This window comes from Blennius ocellaris, assembly GCF_963422515.1.
Source record: "Blennius ocellaris genome assembly, chromosome: 24".
NCBI classification, from domain to species: domain Eukaryota; kingdom Metazoa; phylum Chordata; class Actinopteri; order Blenniiformes; family Blenniidae; genus Blennius; species Blennius ocellaris.
In genome coordinates, this window is record NC_137673.1 from 5,366,977 (window position 1) to 5,394,776 (window position 27,800).

The 27,800-nt window shown below is 46.4% G+C and overlaps 1 protein-coding gene across 3 annotated transcripts; it reads left to right on the forward strand.

Annotated features, from left to right (window-relative positions):
* Positions 1–551: 551 nt before the first annotated feature.
* Positions 552–21,478, forward strand: hecw2b (HECT, C2 and WW domain containing E3 ubiquitin protein ligase 2b). Of its 3 annotated transcripts, XM_080519801.1 has the most exons (32): positions 552–1,087; positions 1,392–1,475; positions 6,883–7,949; positions 10,616–10,723; positions 10,911–11,005; positions 11,081–11,156; positions 11,231–11,400; positions 11,847–11,989; positions 12,887–12,987; positions 13,298–14,052; positions 14,125–14,266; positions 14,354–14,491; positions 15,218–15,319; positions 15,402–15,552; positions 15,639–15,742; positions 15,822–15,946; positions 16,077–16,262; positions 16,335–16,487; positions 16,569–16,671; positions 16,790–16,886; positions 17,527–17,610; positions 17,704–17,813; positions 17,897–18,017; positions 18,097–18,210; positions 18,316–18,468; positions 18,567–18,665; positions 18,750–18,879; positions 18,991–19,137; positions 19,225–19,339; positions 19,415–19,500; positions 19,619–19,731; positions 19,821–21,478. In XM_080519801.1, exons 3-32 carry the CDS (start codon positions 7,547–7,549, stop codon positions 19,930–19,932), a joined length of 4,536 nt encoding a protein of 1,511 aa, XP_080375927.1. In that variant the 5' UTR covers positions 552–1,087; positions 1,392–1,475; positions 6,883–7,546; the 3' UTR covers positions 19,933–21,478. The 3 variants fall into 3 exon arrangements, with proteins under 3 accessions (XP_080375927.1, XP_080375926.1, XP_080375928.1); XM_080519800.1 differs by having other exon boundaries at positions 16,077–16,487; XM_080519802.1 differs by lacking the exons at positions 19,225–19,339; positions 19,415–19,500; positions 19,619–19,731; positions 19,821–21,478 and having other exon boundaries at positions 18,998–19,135.
* Positions 21,479–27,800: the final 6,322 nt, after the last annotated feature.

Genomic DNA, 27,800 nt, shown 5'->3' on the forward strand with positions numbered 1-27,800 from the left:
GCTCTGCCCTCCCTCCGCTGGGTGACACTTTATCCCCACATGCCCCCTTTTCGACGCCCCCACCCGTTTCCATGTGCAGGAGAGTATTAGGACCACCACACAACATCCCTGATTTATTTTAATTCATCTGAGGAAATTGTCAGACTTGATGGGTTTAGTGTAAATAAGAGCATTTTGACAACTTAAATTTCAGACTTATGAGAGAAGAAAAAGTCAGGATTTTGAGTAAAATGAGAATTTGGATTGGAAAAAGTGGTACATTTGTGTTTCATGTTAAAATGACAAGGAATCAAATCAGCATTTTGATTTTAAATGGGGGGAAAAGTCAGGTTGTTTAATCCTTTGAAAGTTTTAGTTTAAAAAAAAAAAAATTCCTGACTTTTTGAGAGGATTTTATAGCATTTTTGAGGGACGGCCCTGGCCCCCTCCACCGGGCGGGGGTGACCCCCTGCGGGGCCCCGGGCCCCGGCTTGGACAGCGTCGTCCTCCGGGGGGGGCGGAGGAGGAGGAGGAGGGTGGGAGGTGTCAGATGAGTGGTTATGATACCGAGCTCGGCCAGTATGGACTCCAACAACAACAAGGCCTGGGAACATTAAACCCGAGTCCTGCGGGGGGAAAAGCTCCGGGAGCGAGCGGAGCGCAGCGCAGCGCGGCGGCCTGGATTCCACGCCGGGATGGGAGCGTCGCCTCCCGGGGAACGGAGCGCGCGCCGCGGCGGAAGCGGCGCGGCGGATGTGGAGCCGTCGAGCCAAATAAATAAGATATGAACGCGTCTTTCAACGCAGCCTGGCAGCACCGCGGAGGAGCGACGCGCGCAGGGAGGACGGAGCCGTTAGTCGGGGAAAAGGAGGCGCTTTTCGCTCGGAGCTCCGGCGGTGACCCCCCGAGAGGCGGCGGCGCCGCGGCCGGGACGAGGAGCCGCGGATCCCGCGTGGGAAGCCGATCAGACGTCGGTGGAGACCCACCGGGCCGTGTCGATCCGCGGCGTCCGTGATCAAGCGATTCGTTCGGGCTGTTTAAAAAAAAAAAAAATTGTTATTATTATTATTTTTTACAAGTGCAGACGGTCCTCTGAAGCACATCGAAGGTAAGTCGTTTCCCTTTAACGTGAAATTTGGAATAAATAATAATAAATGTGTTTTTTGCACGTGCAAATTTTCAGTCATTATAGGGTGGAAACTGGAATATTGAGGCCTGACGCACAAACATAACATAAACAACAACAAAGCCAGCCAGTGAACCTGACACACACACACACAGTCAGACAAGGTGAGGAAATCAAATCAGGGCACAATCAGATCAACCCCAGAATAACAGCCCCACTCATCTGCCCCCGTTTCCTGCCTGCTGCCCAGTGTTTCCTCTTGTAATCTGCTGTGTCTGATTATCAGGAGGTCCTCATTGGGTCTCGTCAACCCTCCATCATCATCCTCATCCTCATCTGACCGTCATTTTCTTTTCTTATAGATCACACGGTGAGTAAAGTGCACTCCTAAGTCATTCAGCACAGTAATGTCCATTTCTGTTAAAATATAAACTGCTATATAACTTGTATATAATCAAATTATTTGACCTTTCATTCATGCCAATCCAAGATATTTGTCCAAATACAGTATTATTACAAAGAAAGGACAGATTTCATGCACAACCTTATGAGGAAGTAGCTGATTTTAGTGGTGAAAATAATTTAGCAATGTACTCGAAAATTAAATCCAGACATGAATATATTTTTAATGGCCATGAGATTAAATATCTAACGTTAAGTGGGATAAATGGGAAGTTTTTGAGTTATTAGAGAAATACTTCATTCCGTTGATGTAAACAAAGTGCAGCGTGTATTAGGTACTTTCCCCCGTGACGAGGAGGCGGTTTGACGGACACACACCAGGACGACCAGTCGTCCTCCATTGTTCCAATCACTCCAACTTCGCCATGGTCTTGTCTACCTCTTGCTCTCGTGGTGCCATGTGCCAGAGCAGAGCTGCCTGATTGTGGGAGGAGTCAAAGGAGAGGCGCCTACTTTGATTGTATTGGCTAAACCCCTGATGGCACTTTATAGGGTTTGATTTCTGATTGGCTGGTTGGAACAACACACTTTTTAAAAACAAGCCAGGGAGAGAGCGAACACACGATTTGTACTGCTGGGAAACCTTTAGGTAGTTAATGTACCGTAATATGAGCTCTTAGGGCTTGTGACGAGACTCTGCGTTCTCTGTAATGTTCCTCACGCCTCAGGCTGTCCGAATCAAAGTCCTCAGTTATGACTGCAGACGAGTGGAAATGACCCCGATATCATCACAGTTATTTTCCCAGGCTTGACAAATCTTCTCTGAAGCTAAAAATACACCGTACAATGGTTTTCTCAAGATGACTCTCGGTTCTGAGGAAAGGACGTTTTGGGGGGAAAGTTGCATCAAGTGAAAGAGAATTTGTGAGGAATTGTTGATTCTTACAGGGAAGGTAACGATATGATGACTGGGATTACAATAACCAAAGCCTCAGTTTTGAAGAACAAAGGCAGACCGAACATGGTAGTGACTCCCGACAAGCTAGCATGATTCAAATCTTGTGTATTCTACAGCTAAAGCTAACTTAACATCACGTTGTACAATGGTCCTGGGCCTGTTTCTTCTGAAAGTCCAAAAGAAGTAAAACCTGCAGTTCTTCTGTCCTGTTTTCAGATCTGACAACAAACGTTCTACCAAGCGAGCTGCTTAGAGAGTGGCGAGTGTTGGGCGAGTGTTGGACGAGTGTTTGGATGAGTGTTTTGCTGTTGTTTGGGCGAGTGTTGGGCAAGTGTTGGACGAGTGTTTGGATGAGTGTTTTGCTGTTGTTGGGCGAGTGTTTGGTTGTTGTTTGGGCGAGTGTTGGACGAGTGTTTGGATGAGTGTTTTGCTGTTGTTGGGCGAGTGTTTGGTTGTTGTTTGGGCGAGTGTTGGACGAGTGTTTGGATGAGTGTTTTGCTGTTGTTGGGCGAGTGTTTGGTTGTTGTTTGGGCGAGTGTTGGACGAGTGTTTGGATGAGTGTTTTGCTGTTGTTTGGGCGAGTGTTGGACGAGTGTTTGGATGAGTGTTTTGCTGTTGTTTGGGCGAGTGTTGGACGAGTGTTTGGATGAGTGTTTTGCTGTTGTTTGGGCGAGTGTTGGACGAGTGTTTGGACGAGTGTTTGGCTGTTGTTTGGGCGAGTGGTTGGTTGTTGTTTGGGCGAGTGTTTGGCTGTTGTTTGGGCGAGTGTTTGGCTGTTGTTTGGGCGAGTGTTTGGCTGTTGTTTGGGCGAGTGTTTGTCCAGAATTTGGAGGTTGCTTTGTGAGTGTTGGATGAGTGTTTGGTGGTTGTTTGGACGAGTGTTTGGGCGAGTGTTTGGTGAGACTCTCAGGGTCCATGTCAGGGGGAAAGCAGAAGAATGCAGTGAAATCCAAACTGGCACAGAGGAATGTGACGGGTGTGCTGGGGACAGGAAGCTGTCGCCTCTGATGGTCCGTCTCATTGTTCTCCAGTCATGCTGCTGCTATTTCAGGACTGTGTGTGTGCGTGAGTGTGTGTGTGTGTGTGTGTGTGTGTGTGTGTGTGTGTGTGTGTGTGTGTGTGTGTGTGTGTGTGTGTGTGTGTGTGTGTGTGTGTGTGTGTGTGTGTGTGTGTGTGTGTGTGTGTGTGTGTGTGTGTGTGTTTTCCCACAAACACAAGTCAGTGTGGCTCTGACTGAACCAACCACAACTCCTGGAAGTAAAACTCAGTCGGTCGCCGCAGCGTCACCAGGTTTCTTCTTCTTCTTCACCTTCTTCTTCTTCCTCTTCTTCTTCTTCTCTCCCCGTCACGTTGAAGCTGCGACCTTTAACCCAAACACTCAGTCAGGTTTGCATCTCCATCACATAAAAGAACGACGGAAATTCTCTTCCAACATCAAATTCTCAACAAAACGTTTGAGTCTCAGTCTCTGTCTTAACTTGATTCTTGACATTTATTAGAAATGGTGCCTTTTATTTTTAACATTTTAAACTTATTTTCACCACCTCAGCTTGGAAATGTTGATTTCCGTCTTTATTGGAGACTTAAATTCTTTGGCCCTCTCAAATATTCACCTTTGTTCTCACACTTTACATCGTTCTTCGAATCTGTTGTTAACTTTTCAAGTGTTTTTCTACTTTGTTCTTACGTTTCAAACATATTTTATTTTTTTATGTCTCCATGTCAAAAACTTTCCGCGTCACAAAGCTTTTATTAACATTTAGTTCTTCTCTTTTTGTACTTTTCAGTCTGCATTTCATTATTGAGCAGTAACTTTAATGACCTGTTTTGATTTGCAACTTTTTTAACCTTATCCTAGACATTTTATCTTATGGAAACATTCCTCTATATTTTGTTATGTTTCTAGTTTGTCTTGAAATTTCAGTGCAATTGGGGGCTTTATTTTTTTATTTTTTTATTTTTTTTTATTTGAACATTTTCTTTTTATTCACAACTTTTCAAAATCGACTTTTCTATCAACATTTTGTGAGGTTTTTTAAAAAATTCTTACTGTAAGTATAATATAGTTCACTTTTTGTGTTTCTACTAGACATACATCTGGATTCAGAATCTCTATTTGATAGAATTTGAATAATCGTCTTTCTATTTAAAATAAACTTTCTGTTAATTTCCTTGACAACCAACATTTTTCTCCACCAAACATTTCAGTACCGTTCTTCATCGTATGTTTCTATTCTTGGCGTTGTGACTTTATTTTGGGCCTCCTCATATTTTACCCTGAGTTATTGAAGGATTGTATTTCTTCTCTGACGTCTGCTCGTCCTGCATAATTTATCAGAAACCCTTACTGTCATCAGCCAAGAGGAAAATGAGCAGGGTTTGGATTTTAGTGGGAAGATTAGTTTTTTATGCCACTTATTGAAATATTAGGCGTGAATATTTCCAGTATTTTACTCTAAATATGCAACTTTATATTTAATATGGTCGTAATACCAAAGTAGACTTGCAGCTAACAGTTAATTTCTTATCACATCAGCTTCTATTCAAACAATTTGTGCAACTTCTGAGCTTATATTTAAGATATGATGTGATATAGAAATACTCAGAAGTCCTTTTTGACCAAAAGAGCCATTTTTACTCAATTCGATTGGCAAGAAGTGCAAAATCTGACTTTTAAACTACAGATTAAACAGCTTCTGACCTAAACAAAGAAACATAAAAGAAAGATCCTGAATTAATTGACATTTTAATTTTGCGCATAACCTTGCTAAAAGTTTTGGTTGACATCTACGGCTTGTTTTTTATCAGGGGAGTTTTAACCGTGAGTGGAAATGATTCTTCATAATTCTGAGTTGATTCAGTCGTTGCCCGAACGAGAGGAAACTCAGAAGTCGGTAAAGTTTGAAGGATGGTCGTTCAGGGAGGAAGTGGATTTGTGGGACAGCTGGAAGCTGCAGATTGAAGCAGTGGATTAGAGCGACATTAAATCCCACTGTCCCATTCTCTGTTTTAATCCCGCCGCTGCATCGGGGACGAGTCGGTGTGCGTTTCTCATTAGTTTTCTAAAAGCAGCGTCTGTTTGTCCAGCCGGCTTTTAATTTTGCGGGGAGGGATCGAGCAGGCGGCTCTTTTTAATTTGTTTGTACTGTTTCTGTTTTTTTTTTTTTTTTTTTCCTGTTTTTGACCTTTTTAATTTCAGATAGTTTCACTAATGGCGAAAACGATACAGGAAGTGACACGTGTGACAGATTGAACGTTGCACCAAAATGTACGAGCATTTATGAATGACTATATTACTATTATTATTGATCATTGTCAAACTATGAGGAACTCATTACCGCCACCTAGAGCATAACGGTGGTACTGCTGACATCGTTAAAGAATTCCATATTCACCATTTGATGGTTGTTGTGCTGCAGGTGGAGAAACATCTGGACTCCAGGAGCTGGAGTGGGAAATATTTTAGTCAAATGGAAGTGATGGGAACAATCTTTCTCCAGCAAATCTCTTGTACGTGGCAGAAGCTTCTCCTTTCTTCTCTTCTATTATTCATCTCGCTCCGTCTCTACTCTCCCTCTCCCTCTCTCTCTTTCTCTCTCCCTCGCTTCATCGGCAGCAGAGCTAATTTAGACGTCCCGGGGGACGGCGAGCCTGTGGGTGAGGGAGTGCATTTCCGCTGTACCAGTGATGGAGGGAGGAAGGGAGGGAGGGAGGAGGGAGGGAGGGAGGAGGAGGCTGAGTGTCAGTCTGATGTGGCAGCTGAGACCTGGTTTAATGTAATCCTTGTCGCCACGGTAACCAGTGATGCAAACATAAGGGAGGAGGAGGAGGAGGAGGAGGAGGAGGAAAACACAGGGCAGCGGCGGCGGCGTGTCTTGAAGCATCAGTGGGTTTATTAGCACTCAAATGACGGCGTAGCATTAAAATAGTTCCGGTTCAACTTCCTGCACTTCGACAAATTGAAACTCGAGGCTTATTTACCTCGTGGCGAGATCGGGTCGAGTTTGCATGTTTATCTTGTTTGCTGGCTTGGTGTGCTTTGGAAGTCGTGTCATTAGCTGAATATTCTCATTTTAACCAAAGGAACTTGTGATCGTTCTGAGCTACTTTAGTTTTAATAAGTTGGAGCGTGTGGAAATATTAGTTTTTAGCTATTCTTTGAACAAGTCCAGTCGTTTTCCTGTGACCTTTGATCAGCAGGCTGACGTCACATATTGACACTGTGACTGATTATCTTGTTGGAGGAAGTCACAAAGTTGTTGAGTTTGTACAGTGTGAGGTCTCTTTGCGGTTTTAGTCGTCATTGTACGGGTTCGGTCTTCCAAGACTAGAATGTATAACACCCCCCCCCCCACCCCGACTCCCCTCGTCTTTCCCCCTCGACTCACCTCACTTGTTCTCTCTCCCTCTCCTTTAGGTGTCCAACCTTCCTTGACCCTTTCCTCCCTGTGGATGGGAGGACCGCCCCGCCATCACCCTCTCCTCCCCGGACTCACAGGCACGCGGGTTCTGGATCCTTGTCTTCCTCTGCCCCCCCCCCCCCCCCCCCTCCCTCCCCCCCATCCCCTCCCACCACCCGTGCATCATGAGTCCCTGGATTTACCGTTTTCTCCCAGACGTAAAAGAGACGATACCGAGGAGGTTCAAGGTTTCGTTCTAACCCCTCAGACGTCTCCAGGGATGTGAGGACCCTGAAGTGCCTTGCTGAAGGGCAATCAAAGTATCTTCCCATGAGTTTATAATCCCAGACTGGTTCACACAGCTTTTTACCGTCACTACCTCTCCTTCCTCCCTCCTTGTTTCTCTCTCTCTCTCTCTCTCTCTCTCTCTCTCTCTCTCTCTCTCTCTCTCTCTCTTTTTTGCTCTCCTCTTCAACCTCCAAGATTCGCCCCTCCCTTGCAACCGCCGTCCTCCCCCCTCGCCCCCGCCCCCATTCATCATCTTCCCCCTCCGCCCCCTCATCCCCCCATCACCACCACCACCACCACCACCACCATCCTCTCCCTCAGTCCCATTCCTCCTCCCGCCACCACCACCAGCTCTCCTCGTCGCCCCCCCGCTTCTCGCCGCCTCCCTTCGTCATGGCGACCGCCGCCACGGCCTCGTCCTCGTCCCCGTCGTCTTCGTCGTCCCCCAATGGCAGCGCCCGGGAGCACCTGCTGGCGGTGCGCCGGCGCACGCCGCACGCCCGGCCCTACACCATCGGGCCGGATAACCTGCGCAGCTTTTCGGCGCAGGGGGATGGCGGACCCCCCGCCCCCGGGTCCACTTCTCCGCCGCCGCTGTCGTCGGGCAGCCAAGCGGAAGCGTCGGGGATGGGGCTCCAGCGGGCCAATAGCGACACGGACCTGGTGACCTCGGAGAGCCGGTCCTCGCTGACGGCCTCCATGTACCAGCTGACGCTGGGCCACGCCCACCTGGTGATCTCCTGGGACATCAAGGAGGAGGTGGACGCCACCGACTGGATCGGCCTTTACCACATCGGTGAGAAAACCGAGACTCGCCGGCCGGAGGTGTGGGGGAGCGCCTCGCTTTATGTTTCCCTTTGAGAGCAGCGACGCCACAAGCATATAAAAATCAGAAGCATGAAGCTCTGGGACTTGTTGGGTTCGGCCAAACTAAAACTAATCAAACCGTCAAACATCAGTTCCAGATAATTAGCTGAACGGTGGACATGACGTTTGGAGGGGAGTCAGACGTGATGTGCTCCTGAACGTTGTACATCTAAATGTAGAACGGACCGCTTGTGTTTAATGTCGTCCGGCTTGAAATCAGGCACAGTTGTGGTCGACTGTTTGCTAGAAGCTGGTTTGTCGTCGATACGTCAGTACCGTGGATCTACACACACACACACACAGGTCTGGACTTTGCTGAGCACCAATTACCTTCATTGGTGATTCTTTTGAGAATCGGTTAAATGCGTCCGTAGCTGTAAGACGTCCATGAGGCCAGTTCACTTTATGACACCATCGCTTAACTCCTGTCCTGCTTTGCCTCCTGGTGCAGTAAGACATGTTGTGGGACAGTGATGAAGAGGTGGCGGCTCGTAGCTCCACGTCTCAAGGTTACATCATTACCTCAGCCTGGCTTCTGCATTAACCAGCTAATGGATCCAGTGTGTGTGTGTGTGTGTGTGTGTGTGTGTGTGTGTGTGTGTGTGTGTGTGTGTGTGTGTGTGTGTGTGTGTGTGTGTGTGTGTGTGTGTGTGAGGGGATGTCTTGATGATGACAAGTGGTGCTGACTCAGCGTAAAGAGCATATAAAAGCATTATGTTACTTATAATATTACTTCCTCGTGTACTCTGTCTTCTGTGGTGTACTTGTGAATGACAGAGGCTGAACAGAGCAAACACACTGCAGTGTGTGTGTGTGTGTGTGTGTGTGTGTGTGTGTGTGTGTGTGTGTGTGTGTGTGTGTGTGTGTGTGTGTAACCTGAAAAACATCAGCCGTGGCTTCATGAGAGGGTTTTCAGGAGGTTGTTTAGCGTTTCCTGCAGCGTCGCAGTCACTTCAGTCTTTGTGGGGATTTTTTTTTTCTCTCCTCTGCAGCGGATGTTGATTTTAATGCTTCATTCACAGATGATAAATTTACCGTTCAGACTGTGGGAGAGAGGCGCATAATGTAAACTTTAATTTAGTCTTTAAAAAGGTTTTACCCTTTATTCTCAATGTCAATTTCCTGTATTGATTTATTTTGAGGTATTCACTGTTTTACTTTTAATCAGACATTTTCTACTCCATGTCATCTATTTCTGAATAATTCTCAATATTCAGTTCTTTTTAAGCTTTGTGCCTCTTCCTCCTATGAAGGGAGTTACTGTCCCAACCTTTCCACCAGTTTTCCCCACTCACATTCCAGAACATGAAGTGTGTGTACGAAGCCGGCCGAGGTGGAAAAGATGCATTTAGCTCATTTTCAGATCTCACAAGTGGTGTACGCCGCCGTGAACCGGGGCAGGATGGCGCCGTGTTCCGTGACACCAGCTGGTGTTCGCTGTTTGACACACCCGGGTGTGAAAAACTCAGCCTGGTGCAGGTGTGTGAAACACACACGGTGTTTTAAATGCCGGTGAAAGGTGAGCGGGGGGACGGGATTTCTCGGCCGTCTTCCCCCCCGGGGGGACGTGCTCTGTCTCCAGCCAGGCTGCCGGCGGCAGACGGACGTCGGCATCGATTTGTCCTCCGTTACACATTCCTGCACCGTCGGTGTGGTTTCTGACCAGAGGCCAGGTTTTCCCCGGGGAACCGCCACAGCGACGACACGCCCCTAAATGACATGGGAACTCTTGGCTAATGACCACATTTAGTGTCTTTTTTCTATTAAACAAGAACAGAAATTGCTGCTTCATACGATCATCCACGTGCTGAGAGACATTTATTTATTATTTCTTTTCTTTTTTTAAATTCTGAGACATTTATTTATTTATTATTTCTTTTCTGTTTTCTTTTTTCTTCTTTTTTTGAGAGACATTTATTTATTATTTCTTTTCTTTTTTTAGAGACATTTATTTATTTATTATTTCTTTTTTCTTTTTTTTAATCTGAGAGACATTTATTTATTTATTTATTTATTATTTCTTTTCTTTTTTCTTCTTTTTTAGAGACATTTATTTATTATTTGTTTTCGTTTTTCTTTTTCTTCTTTTTTTAGAGACATTTATTTATTATTTGTTTTCTTTTTCTTCTTCTTTTTTTGAGAGACATTTCTTTATTATTTCTTGTCTTTTTTTTAACTTTTCTTTTCTTTTTTTTGAGACATTTATGAGATTAAATGTGGATTGTTGTTTCCACTGATTCGGTAATGCGTCGGGGCGGCCTATATGGGGCGTGAGTGATGGAGCGGCGAGGAACCGTGACTCGCAAACACTTATTCTTGACTTTTCTTCTTCCGTATTGTTAACATTTTGTCTTTAATGTGAAAATTAGCTTCCTCGTAGCCGCCGGCCGTCACACCCACCATTCCAGAGTGAATTCCCACCCGGTGTGTTTAACTTTGAACGTCTCGACGTGCCGCGGCCTCATTAGCTCGTCCTCGGTGGCCCGGCTAAAGATCCAATTAATTACCTGCCTTATCTGCTGCCTTAGCGGCGTGCGAATGCGCCGGGAGTCGGCGGGAAGGAACATTTTATGTACGTAAGTTTGTGTTTTGCAGATGAGATATGCGTGGCCAATGTGTGGGACTCGAAGAACCGCGGGGTGAACGGCACCCAGAGGGGTCAGATCGTGTGGCGGCTGGAGCCAGGGCCGTACTTCATGGAGCGTGAGTGGAAACCCGGATTCTCGCCACGACGTGATATCTCACTTTATCACGCTTTATTAAGCACTCACATAATTTTTTATTACCTTGAAAATACAAAGTCCAAACGTGATTTTTAAATGTGAAGGACAAGCATCGTGAGATCAGATGAATCTGTTCTGCACATCTGTAACCTGTGCTTTGGCCACAGCGGAGACGAAGATCTGCTTCAAGTACTACCACGGCGTGAGTGGAGCATTGAGAGCCACGACGCCCTGCATCACTGTCAAGAACGCCGGCGTCCCGGTACGTCCGTTTCCGTCGCGTTGTCGCGTCGGCCTGGAAACCGTCGTTTGAAAACCTTGAAAACCCTCGTTTCAGGTGAGCGTCGACGGCCAAGTGGACGACCAGTCGGGAGCCGAGCTTTGCCGGAAGCTGGTCAGCTTCACCCTGTCAGGTGAGCGGGCGACCCTCCGGTCGGAGCGGCCAGTCGGACGTCCAGCTCACCGCGTGGCGGCGTTTCACCTGCAGATATCCGCGCGGCGGGCCTGAAGAAGGGCATGTTCTTCAACCCCGACCCCTACCTGAAGATGTCCATCCAGCCCGGGAAGAGGAGCGGCCTCCCCAAGTTCACCCACCACGGCCAGGAGAGGCGCTCGTCCATCGTCGCCAACACCATCAACCCCGTGTGGCGCGGAGAGGTCCGTCTCTTCAGTCATTTTCCGGAAACTTTCCATGGGAAGGGAAGCCAAATTGTACATTTTCTATGGGAATTTGTGGGAATTAACTGGAAATTGGCGCCATATACAAACATAAATGTAAATATTTCTGTTTTGTCATAAGCAAACGTCCACGTAAAATAATACAATTAAAAAACCATGTCATTTCAACAGGTTTATTTGAATAGAATTTTAGTTTTAATTCTTGAACAATTATTATTTATTATTTTAATAACAAAAACACAAGCACGAAAGGAGCACATTTCTGTTTTATTCCCATTAATTCCCATGGAAAGTTTCCAACTTTGAATATTCCCTGTTTCTGGCCCGTTTCCCTTCACGGCCTTAAAAAGACACATTGGTCGACGTAGAAGGACGAGTGAAGCGTCTTTCCGGAGTCCTGATGATCTGTTTGTTTTTTTTTCCAGAAGTACACCTTCGTGGCTCTGATGACCGACGTGCTGGAGGTCGAGGTGAAGGACAAGTTTTCCAAAAGCCGGCCGATCATAAAGCGCTTCCTGGGACAGCTGATCGTCCCCGTGCAGAGACTCCTGGAGGGGCCCACGGCCGAGTCAGTCCACACACACTCTCACACACACACACACACACACACACACACACACACACACACACACACACACACACACACACACACACACACACACACAGGATTAGGACATATTGATCGTCATGGATGCAGAGACACTCCGGTTAAGTGCCGGAGGTCAGATGTCAGAGTCTCAGACGTCTCTCTGTCTGAGTGCTTATTAAAGCAAGAAAATACACATAAAATAAAGAAAATAGCAGCTCTTGTAAGAAAAGAAAAGCAACACGAAGATAATTAAAAGCAGGAAAAAATAAATGGAATTTATTGTGGAGTTATTTGAAGGACGAAATGTTTGGATTTGAAATCTACATATTGAAATCAGACCCATTTCGAGAATGCAGTTGAAATATTGACCTATTTAAATAATAACCTGACAGATGTTCAGTCAACGTAACAAAATGTGACTGTAAAACTTTCATTTTTGTCTAAACTGACGATAAAGGTACAAGCAATCAATAAAATGTAAAAAAATGTTATCTAAATTGAAATCAAAAGACATAATAGAAACAAGAATAATTTAGAGTTATTTGCAAAAATTAGGAATAAATTTGCCTTGTTATTTGATGTCACTCTACTCAAGATGAACTAAAACTATTTAAAGTTGAAATGTGCCAAAGAAACAATTGGCACTGCTGTAATATCTTCAGAAATGCCATGTTTTCTCGCATTTTATGTGATAAATCAAAATACCGGATATCAGGTTGAAACATTGGGTTAAAATACAAAATATAGTCAGAAATACTGTCAAAGTGAAAATGTTTAAAATAAAATGTTGAATGTAAAGGGTGAAAGGTCGGAAATGGCAAATTAATCAAATAAAAGTTAGTAAAAATGTGTGTGTGTGTGTGTGTGTGTGTGTAGTGATCAGCCGGTGAGCTACAGCCTGTGCCGTCGTCTCCCCACGGACCACGTGAGCGGACAGCTGGTGTTCCGGGTGGACATCACGTCCACCGGACAGGAAGGTGAGTGCACGGCGGCTTTCAGGCGGGTTTCCATTTCCATGGCAACCACCCAGTTAGTCCTGATGGCTCGACTCGGAACAAACACACACTTCAAATTTGATGTTCAAAGCTGGAAAAATATACACAAGAATATTAATCAGAGGAATTTAATATTGTTTGTGTTGTGCAGAAAAAGTGTAAAAAAACAAAACAAAACATGTCGGCTTTTCCAGGAACCATTGTCTGATTTATTAAAGTTATTATTTCTTATTGAATAGAATTGAATTGAATTGAATTACAGTACAGTAAATGAATGCATGTTTCCCTGTAGAAGCGTCTCCAGACGCAGTGGGAACCCTCCTGGGCAGCGCGGTGAACGGCGACCCCGGCAGCCCCTCCGACGACGAAGACCTCCCCCACCTCTCTTCGTCCTCGCGCCTCACTTGCGGCGCCTCGCCGACGGGCTCCGACGACGGCCCCTCGCTCGCCAACGGCGCTTGTTACTACGACGGCGTGTGGCGGGAGCCGGGGCAGACGGGCGACGACGACGACGACGAGCTGCTGGCCTCCGCCACGGGAGGCCACACCCACCGCCAGGTGTCGCTCAACGACTACCTGGACGCCATCGAGGCTCCCCGGAGCCCCGGGGACCGGCTCCCGGCGGGGCCGCCGCCCAAGCTGCGCTCCAGCTTCCCCACGGACACGCGGCTCAACGCCATGCTGCACATCGACTCGGACGAGGACGAGGACCAGGACGGCAAGACGCCGCCGAGCGCGGACTCGCCCAGGAGGCCCGGCGAGTCCGGACGGGGCGACGGCGCCTCCGGCGGCGAGTCGTGCTCACGGGCAGGAGGGGGACCCACGACGCCCCCCGCTGGACCCGGCGAGGACGCGGCGTCGGCGCAGGCGGGACCGTCGGCGTCCGGGAACGAAAACGCTTCTGGGTCGTCAGCGGAGGCGGCGCCGGTGTCCGGAGAAGCGTCGGGGGCGGCGGCGGCCGGACCGGGGGCAATAGAATGCACCTGCCGGGGGGGCAACCAGGACGTGGTCTATAACGCCCCCCTCGGCCCGCTGTCACCCATTCAGGTGAGACGCCGACGCCGCTCTCCTGCCGCTTTGTCCTTGACGGCTGTATGACGAACCGACTTGTCTCCTCAGGAGGTGGACACGAGGAAACATGTGGCTCCGAAGGCGGAGGAGGAAGGGGCGGAGTCGTCAAGCAGCGAGGCCAACGGGCCAATCGCGGGGGCGCCCGCTGCAACCTGCAGCGGCGGAGCGGCGGGAGGACTCCCCGAGGCCGGTGGGTTTGTCACAGCTTCGCTCCGAACGAACGAAACGGGAGCAGGTGTTAACCGTGACTGGGTGTCGTTGCCGACGGCGTCAGCAGGAGCCGAGGGCGGCGGGGGGCCGGAGGAGGCGGAGCCGGAGGACGGCGAGGTGTGGAGGAGGCGGTCCACACAGAGCCAGGAGGTGGGCGGGGCCAGAGGGGGAGAAGGCGGGACGTCCGTGGTGGAGAGGGAGACCGGTGAGTCGCTTTATTCTCTAAAACTTGAATTTTTTTTCTCATCTCTATTCCTTGTATAATTAATTTTTAAAGATTATCTCTATTTTTTGTCTATAATTTATCTTTTTCAATTAACATATATCTATTTTTTTCTAAGCTCTATTTCTTATATAATAAATTTTTCAGATAATCTCAATTTTTTTCTATAATTTATCATTTTTGATTATATTTAAACATTACATTTTTTATGACATTTTGTTTTACATTAGATGTTTTTCTAATCCCCATTTCTTATATAATAAATTCTTTTTATATAATCTCTATTTTTGTGTATAATTTGTTGTTATTTTATGATATTTTTATTTAGTTTACACATTTTTACATTAGATATTTTCTCCACATTTTTTGAGAATAGTTTTTATTTTTAAAATATGGATCCGGGTCGGCTTGGAAGGGTTCGGGGTGAAGGTGGCTCGCGGTCTCGGCCTCGGCCGCGAGCTTTACAGCGCCCCCTCGCCCCTAACCCTAACCCCTCATCTAACCCTAACCCTATTATGACTCTTATTGTTTCATGTTTCCTGACATTTGGAGGAATTTTCAAAATGTATTTTTTTCCCTCAACATTTGCCATATTTGCCTATGAACGATTTTTCTAAACCCTTTATTCTTGTCTTCACTGAAGACTTTAAGAGGGTTGACTTGTATGAAGGAAGCTGTGATGGCGTTGGCGTTCTGACTGGTCCTCAGGTGCGCCGGCCCAGGTGAACGGTCACCAGTCGGTGCGCTCGCTGCCGTCGATTCGTCACGACATCAGCCGCTACCAGAGAGTGGACGAGCCGCTGCCGCCCAGTGAGTGTTTGTGAGTGCTTGCTTGCGCCGGCGCCGCCGTGGCGCCGTAGGTTTGAACTCTTGGCGTGTCGCCCCGACCCAGACTGGGAGGCGCGCATCGACAGCCACGGCCGCATCTTCTACGTGGACCACGTGAACCGGACCACCACGTGGCAGCGTCCCACCGCCCCCGCCGCGCCGCAGACCCTCCAGAGGTCCAACTCCATCCAGCAGATGGAGCAGCTGAACCGCAGGTGGGAAGGCGGAGGCCCGGCGCTGGCGGCCCGCTTCCTGTGTGCCTGACGTTGACCTGCCCCGCCCCCTTCTCTCCTCCCCGCAGGTACCAGAGCATACGCAGGACCATCACCAACGACGGCAGAGCCGAGGAGCCGCCGGCCAACGAGCCGCCGCCAGACGAGACCGACATGCACCCCTCCATCCCAGGTAGGCACGCCGTCACGCCGTCCCCCGCTGTCGGACATTTCCTGTGTGTTGAGCTTGAAGTGGAGTCGTGGCGTTGCAGAGCTGAGGAGGGAAAACAGCGTGGCGCCGTCCGGCTCCAGGTCTCGCCTCGCGCTGCTGCTCCAGTCGCCCAGCGCCAAGTTCCTCACCAGCCCCGACTTCTTCACTGTGCTGCATTCCAACCCTGTGAGCGCCCCCGTACCGCCGCCGCCGCCGCCGCCACGCAAGCTCAACCTGGACACTCCTGCGTATTTGCAGGAATTTGAAGCTTTGAGCTCCTGGAACCCCGACTGACTGCTTCCGTCGTGTCTTACAGAGTGCCTACCGTATGTTCACCACCAACACGTGTCTGAAGCACATGATCAGTAAGGTCCGCCGGGACGCTCACCACTTCGAGAGGTACCAGCACAACCGGGACCTGGTGGCCTTCCTCAACATGTTTGCGAACAAGCAGCTGGAGCTGCCGCGGGGCTGGGAGATGAAGCATGACCACACGGGCAAGGTGAGGGCGGCGGCGGCGGTAACGCCCATCGCTAGCCAAGCGATGAAACCTGACCGTCCCGTCTGTCCGCAGCCTTTCTTCGTGGACCACAACTGCCGCGCCACCACCTTCATAGACCCCCGGCTGCCGCTGCAGAGCTCCCGCCCTCCGAGCCTGCTGGCCCACCGCCAACACCTGACCCGCCAGCGCAGCCACAGCGCCGGCGAGGTCAGCCCGCGGCGACTGGTGAGCACACACACACACACACACACACACTCTGTAAGTCTCACGCGATGCGGCCGCTCACACTGGCGCTCTGTTGTGTAGGTGGGCGAGGACCCCCGGCACGCCGGACCGCCCGTCCTGCCAAGACCCTCCAGCACCTTCACCTCCGCCAGCAGGGGGCAGTGCCAAGACATTGTGCCAGTGGGTGAGTACACACACACACACACACACACACACACACACACACACACACACACACACACACACACACAAAAGGCATTATTGTGATATTAAATGTGACTGATGTTTTTTTTGTCCTCCAGCATACAATGACAAGATTGTGGCGTTTCTACGGCAACCAAACATCTTTGAGATTTTGCAGGAGAGACAGCCTGATTTCAACCGCAACCACGCACTCAGGTACTCACACACACACACACACACACACACACACACACACACACACACACACACACACACACACACACACACAAGTTATTTAAGTCAAACTACATTTCTAAATATAAAGAAGATCCAGTACAAACACTGCGAATATGAATAAACATTCAAATACATTATGAAGAGTTAAAAGAATAAGATATAAATGTATCACATACAGAGCTGATTTACATATAGAGAGGAGAACTTAACAAAACTGAACAATGCATTTTCAAATCAGATTTACTGAATACATATAAACAGGAATCTAAAAATGTAATTGTATAAAATGATTTTTTTTTTTAAAGGGAAAACGGCTCAATATTGCAAAAGATTAAGTAGATAAATGGGCTAAAAAATGGGCAAGGTTAAAAAGACTGAAACTAAATACTAAAAGTAAAATATCTTAAAAGGCTTAATGTTAAAAATCCTGTAATTTTAAAACCGCAAAGTAGCTAAAATTGCTTGAGGTGACAGAAAATGGTTAACTTAAAACAATTGTGATTATGAAACGTTATAAATACAAGCAGGTATTTGAATATATAGTGAAACTAAATTGAAGCCGTTTTGTGGCTCCAGGAGGACTAGATTGACACTGACTGTGGTGTTGCTATGACAACAGGGAGAAGGTGCAGCTGATCCGGACAGACGGGGTGTCGGGATTGGCCAGGCTGTCGGGAGACGCCGACCTCGTCATCCTGCTCAGGTATGGTTTAACTCCCCCCCCCCCACCCCCCTCCCCCCGTGGTGGCGTCCCGCCCGCCGCCCGGGTTCTAACGTCCTCGCCGTGTCCCCGCAGCCTGTTTGAGGACGAGGTCATGTCCTACGTGCCGCCTCACGCCTTACTGCACCCCAGCTACTGCCAGTCGCCCCGCGGCTCGCCGGTCTCCTCGCCGCAGAACTCGCCCGGTAAGACTCTCCGCCCGTTCGCGCCGCTTGACGGTTTCCGTGGCGATTCTCTTTGACGTCTGTTCCCCTGGCTCCGCCCACAGGGACCCAGAGAGCCAACGCTCGAGCGCCGGCGCCCTACAAGAGAGACTTCGAAGCCAAACTACGCAACTTCTACAGGAAGCTGGAAACCAAAGGCTACGGCCAGGGACCGGGGAAGCTAAAGTCAGCCGCCGCGCCGCCGTCGATTCTTTCGAGTGAGAAACGCCTGCTGATGTCACTTCCTGGTTTCTCTGCCCCTCAGACTGATCATCCGCCGCGACCACCTGCTGGAGGACGCCTTCAACCAGATCATGTGCTACTCCAGGAAAGACCTGCAGCGCAGCAAGCTCTACGTGAGCTTCGTCGGCGAGGAGGGGTGAGGGGTGGCGGAGGCTTCACCGCCAGAGTTTACAACGGATATTGCTCTTGTTTTGTGAGAAGGCACTTGTGTGAAATCCCTTGACCGCTGCGTTGGCCTCAGGTTGGACTACAGCGGGCCGTCCAGGGAGTTCTTCTTCCTGGTGTCCAGAGAACTCTTCAACCCATACTACGGGCTGTTCGAGTACTCGGCCAACGACACCTACACCGTGCAGATCAGCCCCATGTCTGCGTTTGTGGACAATCACCACGAATGGTGAGGAGCGTCGACGGGACGTGTTCCCTGACCTTTGGCCTCCGATCCAAGCCAGTGTCTGAAATCTGGAAGGTTTCTTTGTTTGTTCTGCGTCTCAGGTTCCGGTTCAGCGGCCGTATCCTGGGCCTGGCGCTGATCCACCAGTACCTGCTGGACGCCTTCTTCACCAGACCCTTCTACAAAGGCCTGCTGCGCATGTACGCGTCCCACGATGCACGGCTCGCCACACACACAGAGCACCACCTGACCTCTGACCTCTGACCCCGCCCATGACTCTGCAGCCCCTGCGACCTGAGTGACCTGGAGTACCTGGACGAGGAGTTCCACCAGTCGCTGCAGTGGATGAAGGACAACGACATCGAGGACATGCTGGACCTCACCTTCACCGTCAACGAGGAGGTCTTCGGACAGGTCGGCCTCCGCCACCGGGGTCCAACCCGCGGCTTGAGCGGCGGAGGTCGACGTGTGATCGTCCTGTGTGTGTGTGTGTGTGTGTGTGTGTGTGTGTGTGGTTCCGTTCAGATCACAGAAAGGGAGCTGAAGCCCAGCGGCGCCAACATCCCCGTGTCGGAGAAGAACAAGAAGGAGTACATCGAGCGCATGGTGAAGTGGAGGATCGAGAGAGGAGTGGTGCAGCAGACGGAGAGCCTGGTCCGGGGCTTCTACGAGGTGGGCGGGGGTGGAGCCGCGGGGGTGGAGCCGCGGCGCCGGCCAACCGTAGCCAAAACCCCGAGTGACGTTCGCTGGTTCCCGCAGGTGGTGGACGCCCGGCTGGTGTCGGTGTTCGACGCCCGGGAGCTGGAGCTGGTGATCGCCGGCACGGCGGAGATCGACCTGTCGGACTGGAGGAACAACACGGAGTACAGAGGAGGTAGGGGGCGGAGCCTCAGGCGGTTCACGCGGGTGGTTCCCGTTGACGCGTCAGTGTTGTGATGTCGTTGTCCAGGTTACCACGACAACCACATCGTGATCCGCTGGTTCTGGGCTGCGGTGGAGCGGTTCAACAACGAGCAGAGGCTGCGGCTGCTGCAGGTGAGGCCCCGTCTCGTCTGGGGGGGTGGGGGGGTGGGGGGGGTGGGGGGGGGGGGGGTGATCCACCTCTCTGGTGCCCCCTAGCTCCGTGGTCACCGCTCGTCTCCGTTGCTTTCAGTTCGTCACGGGGACGTCCAGCATCCCTTACGAGGGCTTCGCCTCGCTGCGCGGCAGCAACGGACCCCGGCGGTTCTGCGTGGAGAAGTGGGGGAAGGTGACGGCGCTGCCCAGGTGGAGGAATAGAAACGCCACGAGGGAGGAGGAGGAGGAGGTGGTGAGGCTGCTGTGGTTAACCCCGCCCCCTGCTGTCTGTCCTCCAGGGCTCACACCTGCTTCAACCGGCTGGACCTGCCGCCGTACCCGTCCTTCTCCATGCTGTACGAGAAGATGCTGACCGCCGTGGAGGAGACCAGCACCTTCGGGCTGGAGTGACGCTCCGGTTACCCCCGGCGACGGTTTTGTCGCCAGGCCGCCGGGTCAGACGTGAACACTCATGCACACATTCCTCCTCCTGCTCGGCGACACGTGTGACGGTCGAACCGCACTGCCTTCTGAACCGGACCGCCGCCCGCCAGAGACACACCGACCACCAAGCGTCCACTGCCTTCGCTGCCGAAGCCGAGTCAGCGTTTTTCTTTTCTTTTTTTTCTTCTTTTTTTTTCATCCAGAACTGAGCTGCAGAGCAGCGCCTCCCCGTGGCCTCGTGTCGTACCTGCACCCTCCCTCCTCAAGGCCTCACCGGGTTTTTGGAGTCCCAGTTCAAAGTTTTGGTATCGTTGTTACAGTATTTTCATCGAGAAGAAGAAAAAAAACAAGAAAAAAAACAAGAAAAAAAAGAAAGGTGATTTTCTAATGATGTGACGTTGTGATCTGAATGTAACTAACTTTATACTGTAGATTGCGTAGGGAGTGATTTTTCTACCGGATTAGGATCAATTAATACATTAATAAAAAATTTAAAAAAACACGACTTAGCGACGCGTCAACGAGAGAATTAAGTCAGAGAAATGATGCAGATGCTCTTTTCTAAAGTTTCTTACCGTGAATCTCCAATCAAGGAAAATCAATCATGTAGCAGATCAGGAGGTCTGGCAGGGCGGCGCTGTGGGGGGCAAAGTATACAGTAATATATATATCTTTTTTTTGTTTGTTTTTGTTTGTTTGTTTTTAAACGTGGCTCCGGCCCTCGAGCAGGGCCTCCTGCCCTGCAGACGCTTTCCCGCCGCGGCGACATCAAAAACACAAAGAAGAAGAAAGAATATTTAAAAACAAAAACCTCCCGGAATATTAATCCACCGTGTCGACGTTCTTCTTTCCCCACATCTCTGCTGTTGCTCGTTAGAAACATCTAGCTTTTGGACGGTTTGTTCATTTAAAAAAAAAAAAAAGCGATTAAATAAAAATGGCCAGAAGTTTGAAACTGAAAAAAATGTTTTACTTGAAAACAGGATTTGAATGTGAAATAAATAAGATCCTAATGTTAAAACACTTAACCTCCAAGTGGAAAAAAAGACGAAAAATTTAGATAAATGATTTTATCAAAAGAGCTGAATCAAAATTATATGTAAAACAAAAAAAAACCTTTTAATACAGTGTTTTTAATTTTTCTAAATTGAAGATCAAACCTTGAACGTTCAAAATATTTATTTTGAATCACATTTTTTTAAAATAAACAAACCTTTTCGCCATGAAAGTCTGAAACTTCCCAGAATCCCCGTCACTATGAATGTACGCATGCTTCTTACTGCCACCTTGACACACACACACGCACACACACACACACACACACACACACACGCACGCACGACGTCTTAAAAAAAAAATGCACACGTCATGTCTTCTGACAGGATTAGCTTTAATGTCATAATCTCACAAATGTTTTCAAAATAAAGGAATATTTGATTTTCGCATTGTATTGTGAAAAAAAAGGTCAATGTTTTTGGTTTTATGTCATAAAGTTTTAATATTTCACAATGTTTTCACAACATTTTCTCCTTCGTTTTATTTCACGCTTTATGAAATATGTGAAATTGTTAAATTTTCAATTGATAATGTGAAAAATTAAGTTAAAAAAATGTTCCCGTCTGACATTACGAGGTACCGAAGTCTAGTTATTGTGAAAATATTCAGAATATATTGACACCATGTTCCACTATTTGAATGTTTTGCGGTTTGAGACAGACGCTGTGCTTTGTCTTCATTATTTCACGTTATAATATTAAAGCGCAGTGTGAGAATGTGGCGCTCACGTTTCACGCTACGACACCAGGAGGTTTCACCTTTTAATAAACCACCGTTATGATATGAAAGTTTAATTTTGGATTCATTATTGACATTTTTGTTGTGCTTTTATGTTAAATCGTGACGTTTCCTTGTCACAGCCGATTAGAATAGATTCACGCTAAAGCCACACGTCTCCGCCGACGTTTCGAAGGTTTTTCACTTTATATCATTGAAGTTTCACATTATGATCTTGTGAAATTGTTTGTTTGTTACACAATATATGAAGTATTCTGAAAAATCTAATCATTCAACAAAGTGCTATTTTATTTTTACTCCATGATGATATTTAATCCACAGTTTTAGTCGACTAGATTACAAATAGTTTGTTTTTAAATTTAAATAATATTTAAGCCCATGTGTGTTTTGCTGAGGAGTACGGTGGCCGGCGAGGGCCAACATGACACAAGTGTGGAATCACAGGAGGGCCAAAATTAAAAGCAAATAAATGTGGTAATATAAAGAGAATCAATAAGAAATAAAATATACAAATGTTGTCATTTCTTTTTCTATCTTGTCTTTGCTTATTCCCTTTTATATATTATATATATATATATTGTATTATTGATTCTCTTTGTATTTCCGCATTTATTTCCTTTTTAATTTTGGCCCTCCTGTGATTCCATACACGAAGTATTGATTCACACAATGTTTGGAAAATGATCTATTTCTATGTAATTTGAGTCCGTCAGCATGTAGTTCTGCGTCGTGACCCTCCTGAGCCACCGTATCAACGCCACACAAGTTTAGATGAATGGCCGCCACGCGCCCTCGCTGCACAGTTCACCTCCACTTCCTGTCCTCAACTCAAAGTCCATCTCTCTATGCAAGCTTGTGTGTTGTTCACGGTCACTGTAGCTGAAGCGTCGCAGCGGGGTAATAAACCGACCCAAACAATTGTGTCTTGTCTGATTTATTTGAGGGAAAAATGGAAATTGTATTTATTGATACGGTTTTGATTTTCAGGTAAGTAAGTCTCACCTGCCTCCATTCTATCTTATCTTCCTTTCCTGAGTTACACACACACACACACACACACACACGTTATTCTTTACTGGTTGTAGTTTCCACTTCTGGCCACCAGATGGCGACTCTCGCCACACAGCCTCGGAAGGGACAGCAAACGGGGATTTTCTTTTGTGCTTTTTTCTCTTTTCTGTGTCAGATTTTGTGAAAAATTAGAATTTACAGGCAAAAGGCGTTTATAGGGGAAGTGTGTGGTCTGAAAGGTCGTGAACCGTTTGAATAAAATGTATGAAAATCAACACAATGATGTTTTTGAATTTTGTCAAATTTCAACCAGGTTTTTTAAAATTATTATTATTTCATCACATTTTCTTGAGCACTATAATTAATTTTCCACATCCTGTGTCCTGTGCACCATGACCATCAAGAACAAAACGCCACAATGTAAGGCGCAGCGGTCGGAGAGCATTCGCTGTTTCCGGGGGACCATATTTTCTGACGGACTTGGGACCGGAGGGGACAACAGTTTCTGACATTAAGGAGAGTTTAATGAGACGTAAGTAAAGTAATGTTGCATGATTAATGTCATTATGTGTTTTCAGATATCAGTAATGTTGATCACTGTGTTGAAACTGTCATAACGTTGTCTGTGCGCTCTTTCGTTCCATCGTTTGGTTCCGTTAGAAAATATGGTCCCCCGGAAACAAAGCCTGTTCTTCCTGGAGGAAGTATAATGTAAAGTGAGAGAGCATTGCTGCTGAATAATTATTTAAATTATTATGATGGAATAAAAGGCTTTTTAATATGGACTGTTTTTCTAACAGTGACAATAAAATATTTCAATTCAAATCAATTTACTTATGCTTCATTGAATTCTCCCAATAACAACAGGCTTGGTTTCCGGGGGACAATATTATTTGACGGAACCAAAGCGGAACCAAATGATGGAACGAAAGAGCAAACACACAACGTTATGTGAATTTCAACACGGTGATCAACATTGCTGATATCTGAAAACACATAATGACATTAATCATGCAACAGTACTTTATTTACGTCTCATTAAACTCTCCTTAATGTCAGAAACTGTTGTCCCCTCCGGTCCCAAGTCCGTCAGAAAATATGGTCCTCCGGAAACAGCGACTGCTCTCCGACCGCTGAGCCTTTACATTGTGGCATTTGGTTTTTGGCGACATCATCCAGGGCTTTAAATCTCACCCCCTACTGTGCCATGATCAGCCTGGACTGTAATCTAGAAAACTCCTGACTGTTTAGAACCTAACCAAATCAGTACACGTGACGAAAAAACTAGAAGCTTTGTAGTTTACATGAAAAGGAATTTTTTATTTTTTCACCTTTTGGATTTATTTCTGAATTTATAAAACTTCGCCTTGGTTGTGGTTCTGTGTTGTCCAGCCTCTGTTACCATGGCAAGTCAATGGTAAAGTACACTAACAGTCCCAATAATAACATTTACTAGTGGTTTCAATCTCTGAGACTCAGTTTCATCCAGGAAGATTGATTGTAATCTATTTCTTTCTGGGTTTACACGGTGGTAGTAGTTACTACTTTACACCACCAGAGGGCAAACTTCCATTTCTGAAATCATGCCCTCTTGTGGACAGAGGTGGGAGTGCCTTTTGCCCTGGTTTCCTGTGACCAACTCCGCCCTCTCAGGGAAGCCCCGCCCACTTCCTGTTCACCAGTCCACCACCTGCAGCCTGAGGGAATGAGTGAGCCTCGTGCTCTTCCACTGTTTTACTGAGTTTATTGTTCGAGTTTTAACTTCATATCTCCATACAGACCGAGGTGAGTCTGACTGCATCTTGGCCAAATGTTATTTCTGACTGAAATAAAACAGTTTGAACTCTGATTGATCAGTGAGAAAGTGAGACCAAACATTTTCATCCACGAGACAAGCTTCTTGATATAAACGTAACTTTTGGTAAAGTCTTAAACAGCAGCACAAGGAAATGGTTCAGGGTCAATGGAAATGTGATTCTCTGACACTTTAGTTCACGTTGTGAATATTGAAGAATCTCTTCCTTCTTTCAAGGCGCTGATGTTTCTTCAGGCTGGACGTTCTCCGTCTGCTGACTCAGCAGATCCTGGAGCTGCAGGAACCTCATCTGAACAGTAAGAAGCTTTTCTATTCCCTGCCAGTGTTTACATTGCATGACCAGTGTAGGAAGCATGATGAGGAGCATTAAAACGATGTGACCATGTGGGAGTGGTTGTGTGTTGTTGTGGCAGGAGGTGGACAGTCGCGTCTCCAGGGTTTTATAAATCAAACAATCAAAGGTTTTCAATACTTGTCAGACACTCAGACAGACTAAAGTCTCCGTCACATTACATCTTGGCCGTCGTTTGTCTTTAAATCTATGACGTAGTGATAAAGTGGGTCAGAGAGAGGCGATGTCCAGGCCTTCAATGAAAGTCTGTGGTTGAATCAGGAAATAGAAAATCAGGAGTGATGGAATGATGGGAAAGTACATTTATTCCAATATACGCGTCTGCAGGTTTTAGCCGGTATTTCCTTTCTTCCAGGACGATACTTGGCAGAACAATGTGAGGGAGGCTGCTTGTCCAAGGTCTGGAGGGAGGACCCTGAACAGGGACGAGTCTTAAATCAGAATCCCACTGAGAGTCCAGTTGACGAGGCGCTGATGCTGCTGAGGAGCAACAGTTTGATATACCAGTGTTTTCCTGCACGTTGGTACCATTTGAATATCGAAAGGTCTGGAGTTTCTTTGCTTTGAGAAGTTTAGTGTCATGATGTCGATCCACTGGGACCTCAGGGTTTTGTTGGTTGTTTTAGTTCTCATTTTATTTTGGCGGGGTTGTGTTACTCTTGATGAATGTGGTTATGTGCTATTTCCTGTCAGTTATGCTATTCTGTAAATGCAAAAATCAATAAAAACCTTTTGGTCATCAAAACATTACAGCAATTTAACTTTTCAAACCTAATTGTTTTATAGAAACGACTCATTTTCACAATTTTCACTATTTGGAGGTTTTAACATAACCTTACCTCCGTTTTTTATTGAAATTCATTCACAATTTGAAGGTCGTACTATAATATTCCCTCCATTTTTGAGTAAAATAAATCAAAAGTGCAAAGGCTTTTCATTGAGTAGGATTCTGTCAGATTGTGACGTTTATCTGTGAGTCCAGTTCAGATTAAATTCTGTCAATATGTGACAATAAAGACTGAAACTAGTTTCAAAACTTCAAGTGGTTCATTGTGTTGATAATAATAATAATAATAATGGTAATATAACGTTATTTGTATAGCGCTTTTTAGAACACTCAGACACTTTACATCTTCTCCCTATAAAAAAAACATACTTCTACTTGAAAATAATTCACAATATTTTATTAAACGCTACACCAATACTATAAATTTGACTTGATTTAGTGTTTTTAATTCAGCTTTAAACATCTGACTGAAAGACAGTGGACTCTCTCACTTGTAGCTGCATTGCATTAATGGATAACCTTGATCATTAAAATTACAAAAACAAATCAATTCAGGTGATTTTTCTGTGTAAATCTAACTAAGAACCAAAACTAGAAAATATATATAATATATTATATAACTATAAATCAGTCTGAAATTAAAGTAAAATCAGACATGAAACTACTGTAACAAATTTCCAATGTGTTTCTTGTTGTACTTGACAATAACTAATGACAAAGATAATTATTTGTAAAGAAACAGTACTCTGTCTCCATCTGGTGGCATTAAATATTACTGTCCACAGTAAATGTCCACATTTCTAGATGTAAATAAACATATTTAGTAGCACATTGTTTATCCATTGTTTATTAACTAAATTCATGTAGTTTTTCTTTCTCCTGCAGCTTCTTGTGTTATGTTTGTAACGAGCCACCAGGTGGCGCCACATAAGATGTGTTTCTGAAAGTGTTGTCTGAGACTTTCATTTGCATCTCTATGCACTGTGAGGAGTGGAAATTAAACAAATATTAAACTTAATTCAATATGTAAATAAAGAGTTGATACTGACAAGGTACATGGTTTTGGTCGTGACACTGAGGGCTGCTGTTGCATTAATTGATGGATCTGCTGTAACTCTAGTATAAATTGGACCTGGATATTTGAGTGTATGAATGTATTGACCTTGATGATAATTTAAGTAAAAAGACTTAAATATGTAGTTAATGATAAAGATTCAAAGGGGTAGGATTTAACAGGTTTACACTTCTTCCCTTCTTTCTAACATGTAAACCAGACTGAGACATGAAAACAGATTTTCTCTTCTACATTTGGTTAAATAACCATCAGAGTACTGCTTTTTAGTGTTTTCATTCTTTTTAAACGTCAGACTGAAAGAGTGGACTCTGTTTCTATCTTGTGGCAGAATTATGTCACAGCATTTATTGACCATTTTCCAGATGTCATTGTTCTCTTTTGACATTATTTAAATATTTCTGTCCACATTTCTTGATTACTTAACAGTGAAGGTATTTGGCTGTACAAAAAAAGACGGTGGACTGTGTCTCCGTCTTGTGGCGCAATTATGTTACTGCATTTATTGACCCGTTTCCACATTTATTTTGGAGGAAACTTTGTTTTTTGTATTTAAATATAATGTAAATGCTGTTAATTGTTATTGGAAATACTCTATTTTGACTTTAGGAATTAAATAATGTGAAAGTAAACTATATAATTGACTGAATTGATTATTTCTTTGTCATACAGCTTCTTGTGTTGTTATGTTTGTACTGAGCCACCAGATGGCGCCACAGAAAATCTGTGACGAAACCTGAGTGTTTTCTGAAAGTGTTGTTTGTGTGTCCAGGTTCCTGAGTGGCGCCACCATGTGGTGTGACGGTGGAGCAGCAAACAACGTCCAGCCTTCCCTCCAGAGTGGAACATGTGGTGATGAACTGCAGTCTTCTGTCTTGACTCCTCCCACTGTTCCACTTCCCTCCAGAGGGCGAGTGGAACAGTGGGAGGAGTCAAGACAGAAGACTGCAGTTCATCACCATACCCACTGAAGAGCTGCACGTTTTGTGGGTTAATTTAATAA